Below are 10,027 nucleotides of genomic sequence, written 5' to 3' on the forward strand. Positions count from 1 at the left end.
CGTCTCCCCCCTCTATCATGGTTTTCCCACTTAAGGTGCCCCCACTTCCCCCCCTTTCTTCCTTACTAATACCCTTGTGAATACTTTTTAACATTGTTCTTCCCATGTGCTTTTGAGCTGTTTTACACATATTGTCATCTACTTAGTTTTTCTGAAACTCTGTGGGGCAGATGATGGTTACTGCTAGCCTTATCACCACCATCACCTCTATCACCACACTGAAAATATCTCCATGTCACAAGAGAGCAAACTGAGAATTAATTTAAGTAATTTACCCAAGATCACAGTATTGCCAAATGGTAGAAGTACTACAGAATCTGCACAGTTCAGATAATAATTGTTTGTGGTACTTAATACCATTCTTTGCTACTCTCCCCATACATCAGGCCCCATCCTTAGCTAGAAACGGATCCTCCTCTGGAGTTGCGCTATGATTGGATTAGTGTGTCTATCCTCCATTGTTTCCATCTCCACTTGGTTGCTGTTGTAGCTTATTAAGTGTTGGCTGACTTGCCACAGTCTTTTATTGTTATGCTCAGCCCAGTTATACTTTTTATTGTGGCACATCTTGCTTATTTTGATTCTGACTTTGAGTTTTGAATTTACTGACCTTTCCAACTTTGGGCTGTTTATTTCATTTGCTTTTTGATTCAAAATGTGTTTCACCATCACCACAATCAGGGTTAGAATCCAGCAAGGCCAGTTCCAGAGCCCATAGCGTAAGCCCTGAATGAATCATCCGATTCATTCTTCATTCTGCTGCCTAAGCATCCAGGTGCAGCCTGTCACATTTCCTTTTTCTAGCAAAAACTAATGATTTTGAGAACAGGGGAAGTGGAGAATTATTAAATCGATGTAGAGTTTCATTTTTCTAAGATGAGACAGTTCTAAAGATTTGGTCACAGCAAGGTATTAAATATATACTACAGAAACATGAAATTGACTAAGAGGGTTAATTTATGTTCTCTACCACAATTAAATTAAAAAAAATTTGTTTGTGATGGTGTGTGTGTGTGTGTGTGTGTCCCTGTGTATACATGTGGAAGCCAGAGGAGGACGTTGGGTGTTTTCCTCTATTGCTCTTAGCCTTACTGCCTTGAGAAGGGTCTCTCCCTTAGAAGTTTGCCTTTTTGGCTTGGCTGGTTAGAGAGCTCCTGGGATCTGTCTTTGTCCTCTAATACTAAGGTTACAGGCATGCACAGCCATGTCAGCTTTTTATGTGAGTGCTGGGAATTTGAATTCAGGTCTTCATGTTTGCACAGCAAGTGCTTTTACACTGAGCCATCTCCTCAGCCCCAACAGTTAAATTTTTAAAAAGTCATGACTCCTTCTTCTGTGTTCCTTTAAAACTTTTATCTGTTATATAGCAGCTCAGAGAGGTTGTGTAAGCCATTTGTCTTGTACATGCTTTCCCTTCTTTCATAAGCCAAGGTCCTTTATTTTCTAAAGCTGTTTATATAATAGAACATTTCCTGTAGAGAATTTGATAGCTTAATAGTTGTGAATTTTGTTTGTGAGATTACAAGAACAAAGCTGTACTGGATAATATAAGGTGTATTTGGTACTACTCATTTCAGTAGTTGTTGTGGCAAATTCCCTTCCCTCCTGAGAGACCCACATGCACCCTCTGGGATTTCTAGGTTTCTTAGTCCTAATGCAGATTGACAAAATCTACATAACACAGTCTATTTGGGTTTTAGCATGGTTTATGACGTCTGGAAAAGGGTGACTTACAAAGTCCCTTGGCCCATCTTCTACATTTTGGCTTCATGGAGTGCCCCCCCCCCCTTTGTGGCTTCATTCCTGTGTCTATAAATGGCAACTACCCCTTTTCCCAGTGAGCTTGGCGTTTCTCATCGTGGGTCTCTAGACTTGCCCCCATTCAGTTCTAGCTTTTTGGAGGATGCCTACCCAACAGTAGTCTCCCTACATCTTACTGTGGGCTTCTCAATTTGAGCCCTATGGATATAAGGTAAAAGAAGGATGTTTTACAGGTTTGTATTATTGTTGCATTATTACCACATATCCAGGACAAGAGTGGTAGCAGAAAATCCTGTATTCCTAGGACATGTGCTAATTTGGTTCTTTGGAACTTCATTCCACCATGTATTCCATAGTATAACCAGATGTATAGTCTGTCGTAGATGCTTTATAACCATAATTAATTTCTTCATGAAATATTCAGAAATATGGATATGCTGTTGTTTTTATAAATTCTATTTTCAAATGGTTCTAAAGTAGAAAACACATAATGTAAAATAATACAATTAAGGATAAATCATAATAAAGACCAGAAATATAACCACTATTTGGGGCAGATTAATTATTACAGTTCATGCCAGTCTGAACTTATTGGCAACAAAACAAAGTTCAGGTGTATTACATGTAGCAAAAGAATGCCTAAAATTCATTTTTGCAGGAAGATATTAGAAGTGAAGAATATTCCCCATGAATTCTTGTCTGAAAAGTAATAATAAAAATATATCTATTGATTTTTTTTTTTAACATCAGTTGGAAATGCTGTTAGTGTATATAAATGCTTTTTTGGTGTATATGTTTATTTATAGTGTGAAGCAGAACCCTAAATTAGCGATATTTCAGACCAAAAGAGTGACTGAGTCTTTTGCTTTTTATTTATTCAACACTGACTGCCCAGTAAGTGTACTGATTGCCATGCTGTGCCTTGCCCCTTAACAATACCAGCAATAAATAATAAATATGATACATTGTTTTTAGAGCCCAAGCAGACTGTATCTTCTTGGAGTAGTTGGGCAAAGGTTCTAATGATGAATGGTATTTGAACTGATTAGTGAAGTTTGTCAGGTTGAGAGTGGCATTCCTTATGGGAAGAATACTTTTGATGATAAATTTAGTGTAGGGAGGAAGTCACATAATCTAGAAAGCAGGTAATTAACATCCACTAAACTTTTCAACTTAAATGCAGTATATCTTTAGGGGACAGTTGGCAGGAACTTGCATGCAGCAGCTTCATGATTAAGTTTGTTTAGATGCACACAGTGAGATATTTTGGCACCTAGTCAAAGCCCAGTAAATGCTGTTAGAGTTGATGGATGAGAGGAAGGAAAAAGAGCTCTGTGTCTCAGATCCCACTAAATCTGGAGGCAGAGCTGTCACATTGTTAGGAAAACTGGAAATTGATTTGTATATCCAGCCAAACAGAAGAGTAGTCCACTTTGTTACAAACAACAAAGAGACAGATGTAGGGATAGACAGTGTTTTTCTTAGGAAATAACAGACCCTTGTAAGTTAACTGCACAAACATTTAGCTTGGACTTTAGAGTTATGGAACAAGCAGAATGAGTTCACATTAAGTATATTTCACAACAGTTATTACCAGCTAATCAAACACCCCTGATCTTCAGCAAGACCTCTGTGGAGTGTCTGATTCTAAACCTAACGGCTTCCTCTTGATCCCTGTGGAATTACTCAGCTGGAGAGTGTGTCTGGGCAGCTCACAGGCTTGGTCAGGCAGGGGATATGTGAGATGCTTGGTGAGTGATTAGCAAGTATAGTTTTCATTTGGATGTATTGATTTGGAGCTGCCACTTCTGACAGTAACTAGTCCGGGAGTTCAGAAATGCTTCCTACTGCTCTTCTTGGTCAGGGAAAGGCAGACCTTTTTTCTGACCACAGAATTGTGAGTCTCTCTGTCAACTGCTTGACTGGTCTCCTGGTTGTCTCCTGATAGTCCCAGACCTAAGCAGGGCTGATTAAAAGTCTTCCTCTCACTACCTCCTCCATGTTGATGCTGCCCTCTCTGTGCGCTCCTCTTGTTACACGGACTCATTTACCTCGAGCTAAAACAGAGATACTGATCCTTGACATTCTTCTAGCCCTTAGTTTAGTCAAGTTGCTTTGAATACCTCTTTCATTAACACATTCTTTTGGACATGTGTGTGATGTACATGACTGTATCCATGTTGGTGTGTGTGTGTGTGTGTGTGTGTGTGTGTGTGTGTGTGTGTGTGTGTGTGTGAGATATGTACGGACACACCTTGGAATTGCCTGTGGAGGCCCAAGGTTGACATCGGGTATCTTCCTCAATTGCTTTCCACCTTATATATTGAATTAGAGTCCCTTGATAAACTTGTAGCTTGCTTTTTTGGCCAGTCTGGCTAACCAACTTGCTCCAGGCATTCCCAGCCTCTACTTCCTGTGCACTGGGATTATAGGTGGGTTGCCATACCCAGTGACTTTTACTTGGGTTCTAGGGACCCAAACTATGTTTCTTGGACTTGTAACAGCAAGTGCTTTACCCACTGAACCATCTGCTCTGCTTCCTCATCAATACTGTTTTGTTTCTTTGATGTGCCATTATCCTTGTCAGGCCACCTTCTCTCCCATGAGCTGCTGTCCTGGCCTCTAGTGTGGCCTTTCTGCTTCCATGTTTGCTAATCCTCATCATTTCTCTAGGTAGCACCTCCAGTGACTTTGCAAAGCAACTTGCTTATATTATTTCCCAGCTTAAAAGCATTTGATGGCTTCACATTGCACTTTGGTTATTGACCTTGAGCTGTATTTCTGGGCATAGTGGAGCTTTAACTCACTTTTCCAGATTCATCTTTCCTTTATTCCCATTCTCTTATTCTCTCTGTGGTCAAGTTAGCTTTTTAAAAACTCTTGTGGTAAATCTTGTCTCATAGTCTTTTCCTTGTTTCTTCTGCTCAGCATACTTTGTCCACTCTTCCCTTCTCATTTTTTTAACTTTTATATTGTTCCCTTCTCCCGAGAGCTCATTCCTCATCTATAATCTAAGCTACTATGATAGCTTCTATGAAGACTTAAAAGCTTAATTTGTCTCCCCATCATAATATTAAAACTCCTCAGGAGCTTCATATAGTTGATTTTCCTCAGTGCCACCTAGTGTGTTGCGTAGTACTTGTACAGGGGCAGTACTTCATAAACTTTTGTCAATCAAAAGACTGTTTAGGTGGGCAAGATGTCCCAGCTCTAGCAGCAGTTGATAGCTGCTGGGGAAGGGAGAGTCAGTTTTCCTTGGGAGTGTGATGCCTGGTGTTGCCTGATCTCCAAAGGATGGACCCACACCCAAGAGCTTTTGGGGAACACAAATTAGACTTGATAGGCCTTTTAAAAGGAAAAATTGGGGACTGGAGAAAGAATTCAGCTGTTAAGAGCACTAGTTGCTCTTGCAGAGGGACCTGGGTTCAGTTTCTAGTACCCACAATGACATCCAACAATCAGTAATAACTTCCATGCCAGGGGATCTGACACCCTCTTTTGGTGTCTGTAGGCACTGAATGCATGAATATACCTACATGAAGGAAAAATACTCATACACATAAAATAAAATTAATTTTTAAAAAGAAAATAATAGAGAACATAAAGTTGGGGTACAGTAGGTGGAAGTGGAAATGGGGGAAGGTCTGAATATGATCAAAATACATTGTGTGAAATGCTCATAGAATCAATAAAAATATTGTAAAAAAGATAAAGAAGACTATTTAATCAAAACAAACATTTAAAAGGAGCAGCTTACTTTCCTGTTTGTACCAACAGCAGTGTCCTCCAGTTCCTGTAGCAGTAATTGCTGACTGCTTACACAGGGTCTTAGGAGAGGACTAGCAGAGGTCTTAAGTTATTTGCCATTTTGGTTTGCTCCAAAATGAGCTTGGTGGCATCATTACAAATTGTCCTTGGAAATTTTACAGGGGTTGTTCTATGAATTTGTGTGACCTCAAACAAGTTAACCAAGTTCTCCTAGGCCCGTTTCCCCATATAACTGGTGAAAATTCTATCCACCACACATGCTTATGTATGGAAGATTGAGATTATGTATGCACCATGCCCTAACACACTGCCTTGGATATTGTAGGATTTCAGTCATTTAAAAAAATTCCTTCGTGTCTCTGAGTTTAACAAGGAAAGACTTATTTACCTTATTTTACAATCATGCTGATATTACTGTGTGATCATACCCAGGGGCACTAATCTGAGGGTCAGAACCAGTTTAAGGGGAAAAAGTTTTTTTCCAGGGTACAAATAAGGAATGAAGGGCTGTTTATTTAACAGTAAATAGCCATGTTGTACCTCCTCACTCCCAGGAAAGGTATATGTGGAATTCTTTGCTAAATTTATACCAGGGTTGGTTGTTTAACATTGTTTAATTGTACAAAGTAATAAATACAATTAGATAGTTTTTGTTCTATTTTAAGTACCTTTTCCAGGGAGGTAGGCCTTATGAAAATATTTCCCCCATTTTAGATATTTCTGTTTAAGAAACTTTAGCATTACCATCAAAAACTGTAATTCAAAGCTTTTTAAAAAGTTAGAAAAAATGGGGCTGGAGAGATGGCTCAGCAGTTAAGAGTACTTGATGCTCTTGCAGAGGACCCAGGTTCAGACACCAGCACCCACATGGCAGCTTACAATCATCTGGCCTTCATGGATACCAGACACACACATGGTGCACTTGCATACATACAGGCAAAACACTTATACACATAAAATAAGAATAAATAACTCTGTAAATAAAATTTAGGGGCTGGAGAGATGGTTCAGAGGTTAAGAGCACTGGCTGCTTTTGCAAGAGGACTCTGGTTTGGTTCCTAGCACCCACATGTTGACTTACAACCATTCTTAACTCCAGTTCCGGGGACCTGATGCCCTCCTCTGGTTTCCATGGGCATTGTACAACATGAGTGCACTTACATATAAGCAGGCAAAACTTCATACACATAATATAAAATTACCAAAATAAAAATTTTAATTAAAAATTAAATATTCTGAAGGCAGGTTATTAGTTCTAAAATATGATGCTGTAGATTCAAATGAATCGATGGTAGATATATTTAAGTAATACCAATGTGAATGTTAGCCTGAATTTAAGGGGAAATGCTTGGGCTAAAACTATCAAAATTATCAAAAGTTGATTCCTGCCATTAAGTCAGTATAGTTCACACACTTCTACTTCGCTTAAATTTGATTTACCATATGGTATGAAGGACTGTACCAAGAGAGTGGTCTCACTGTAAGCCAAGCCCTTCTCAGACTTGGGGGCCTGAGCATTGACAGGCCAAGACCTTTGCATTTGTCTAGACAAAAAACTGCACTGTTTATATAGGGATGTGTCTGGACTACAGTGTCTCTCTTGGGATAAGGTGATTAATAGACGTAATGCATTAAGCTCAGTTAATGTGGGGATTTTGGAGAGGACACAGACAGATCTGAGTGCCTTCTAGGGTTCTCAGACTTTGTTATTATGTTCTGTTGCCAAATACCTCACTTCAAATCTAGTCAGGGATCTTGGTATGGTTGGTCATTTGGGACATCAGACTCATAACACATGAGTGTGTCTCGGCATTTCCATGCTCAGCTCTGCAGAAGATATCTTGTGTTACCTTGGAGGGTTTGTATGGTGCTGATGTCTGAATACCTTGTTCAGATTGGAGTCCATACTTACTGCAAGCTTAATTTCATAGACCAACATTGCTAAACTGTTAATTTAGGTGGCCGATACTAACATTTCCTGAAGGAATGTTTTCTTCTCACAGGCGGACAGAAAACAACCACGTCATTGTCATTGCTACATATTTATAGATAGGGTCTTTACTGTGTAGCCCTGGGTGGCCTGGAACTTGCTATATAATGACCAGGCTGGTCTCAAACTCACAGAGATCTTCCTGCCTCTGTCTCCTGAGTGCTGGGGTTAAAGGTGGATGACACCCCCATGTCCCTCCATTTGGAACTCAAGGCCAAGCTGTAAATCTCATCAGTTGCCTGGAGGAGGAGACTGGTAGAGAGAAGGGGAAAAAACCATGCTGTTTGAGTCAGCACAGAGGTCAGGCACTTGACTGGCACACAACCCTTTGGTGGGGATGGGGGCTTTGGAGAAAGAGTAAGTAAGCCCAGTCTATTAGAAAAAGCATACTTAGGTTTTGGCCAGCATCCTAAAGTAAGAGACAGAAAAAAAAGAAAAAGTCTTACCTTTCTGACTCAGGTCTTAGGTGACAGACCCACCTGACCCTCGTGGTGGTTCATAGGGACTGTTAGCAGGTGGGAATTTGGTGGAGGGAAAGTACAGCACCTCATTAAAGGAAAAGGTAGTTCATCCATCTGTTTAGCGTGGATTAGGGTGAACCCACTTTCCTTGGTCTACTTACCTTTAATCTGATCCTTTTAATCAGGATTTTTCGTCAGAGCAAGCAAAAGTTGATACTTTAAAATTTTTTCATTGATGACGATGATGATGACAATTTGTGCATGTGCTTTCAGTGACTCAGTGACTCCCTCAATGTCTCTAACCTTTGAGGTTTTTTTTTTTTTTTCTTCTCTCTTTGTGTCTGTTGGGGTACTAGGGCCATACTTTCTGAAAAACTGCTTCTGTTGATTTTTAAAAAACTTTTCAAAAATTTTAATTAATTATTTATTTTATGTGTATGCATGTATTGCCTGCATGCAGGTAAGTATACCTGTGTATGCAATGCCTGTGGAGGTCAGAAGAGGCTGTTGGATCCCCCGGGACTGTATTTACGGACAGTTGTTAGCTGCCATGCGGTGTTGGGATTTGAACCCAGTTCTTCTACAAGAACATCCAGTGTTCTTAAGCACTGAGCCATTTCTCCAGCTCCTGCTTTTGTTGATTTCAAAGTGAGCTTGCTATGAAATGAAGGATTAAAGTCAGCTCTGCTGAAATATAAGTCTGATTGTTCAAAGCAGGCCACCTCCCTCCTGTACCAATCATATATGTATGGAAATGGCTTCTCCAAGGACCCAATTGACTCAGATGCTAGGAATTGAAAGGCTGTCATGAAAGGGCCATAGTTGTTGTCTCTCTGCCTTTGAGGTACTGTGGCATGTGACAGATGTCTTTGCTTTTTCTTACAGAATGCTATGAACCTACCTCCTGACAAAGCCAGGTTACTTCGGCAGTATGACAATGAGAAAAAGTGGGAGCTGATCTGTGATCAGGTAAGAAACAGCCACACATTTATCAAGAAAATGATGCAAGAGATGCATATTCCTCCTGTCTGTGTTGGACTTTTCCCATGAGATTCTTGGATCCCTCCCTTCCTCCCCTCCCCTCCCCCTCCCTCCCTCCCTCTTCTTTGCCTTTCTGTTTCTTATAACCAAAAGAAAAACTAGAAAAACGACTTATTTTGTTTTCCAATATTTTAATTCTCTCATTATTTTTAAACATTTCACAGTTTGGTTTCTGGCAAAGTTGTTAAGTTAAATGGACAAACCAAATTCAGACATTCTGTTCTATTTACTTTTCATAGTGGTTCATGCTACTTGAAAGGTACAGGTCCTGAAGTTAAACTGGCCTTCCTGTTCATGTAAATTGGCATATATTCGCACAAGTAGATAGATTGTTTATGTGGTTTATAAGGTGCCAGTGTATGAGGGTATACTTACAAAGATAAAGTAAAGGGACCCAGAGAGGTGGCTCAGTGGTTAAGAGCTTTGTCTGTTTGTTCCAGAGGGCACAGGTTCAGTTCCCAGCATCCACACAGCATCTAACAACCATCTGTAACTGCAGTTCCAGGGAATCAGATACTCCCTTCTGGCCTCTGCAGGTGTTGTACACACGTGGTATGCTTGGATACATGAAGGCAAAACATTAACACACATAAAATAAAATTAAATAAAATTTTAAAAGTTTAAAAAAGAAAAAGTAAGGGGTTGGAGAGATAGCTCAGTGGTTAAGAGTACTGACTGCTTTTGCAGAGGACCCCGGTTCAGTTCCCAGCAGCTAATGGTGGCTAACAGCCATCCGGAACTCCAGTTCCAGGGGATCCAACACTCTCTTCTGACCTCTGTGAGTGTTGCACGTTATGGGTACACTTACACACATGCAAGCAAACAATACACTCATACACATAAAATAATAAAATATTTTTTTAAAAAGTAAGGCTTCTATTTCCATGTTGTGCATAAAACATAGAAATATCCATCTCTTTCTAGCCATTTCCCTTGTTCTGTTTTTAACAATCAAATAAAGCATATTCTCTCTCTCTCTCTCTCTCTCTCTCTCTCTCTCTCTCTC

General features: G+C 39.9%; 1 protein-coding gene across 2 annotated transcripts in view; it reads left to right on the top strand.

The window, feature by feature from the left end:
* Window positions 1-10,027, top strand: part of Fmnl2 (formin like 2) — a 330,610-nt gene that overhangs the window by 169,448 nt on the left and 151,135 nt on the right. For both annotated transcript variants that reach the window (XM_008832871.3, XM_017798092.2), the window contains exon 2: window positions 8,866-8,949. In XM_008832871.3, coding sequence (XP_008831093.1) covers window positions 8,866-8,949 — 84 coding nt within the window. The remainder of the gene's footprint in view (window positions 1-8,865; window positions 8,950-10,027) is intronic.

This window comes from Nannospalax galili, unplaced genomic scaffold (genome assembly GCF_000622305.1).
Source record: "Nannospalax galili isolate Female #2095 unplaced genomic scaffold, S.galili_v1.0 scaffold376, whole genome shotgun sequence".
Lineage (NCBI taxonomy): Eukaryota > Metazoa > Chordata > Mammalia > Rodentia > Spalacidae > Nannospalax > Nannospalax galili.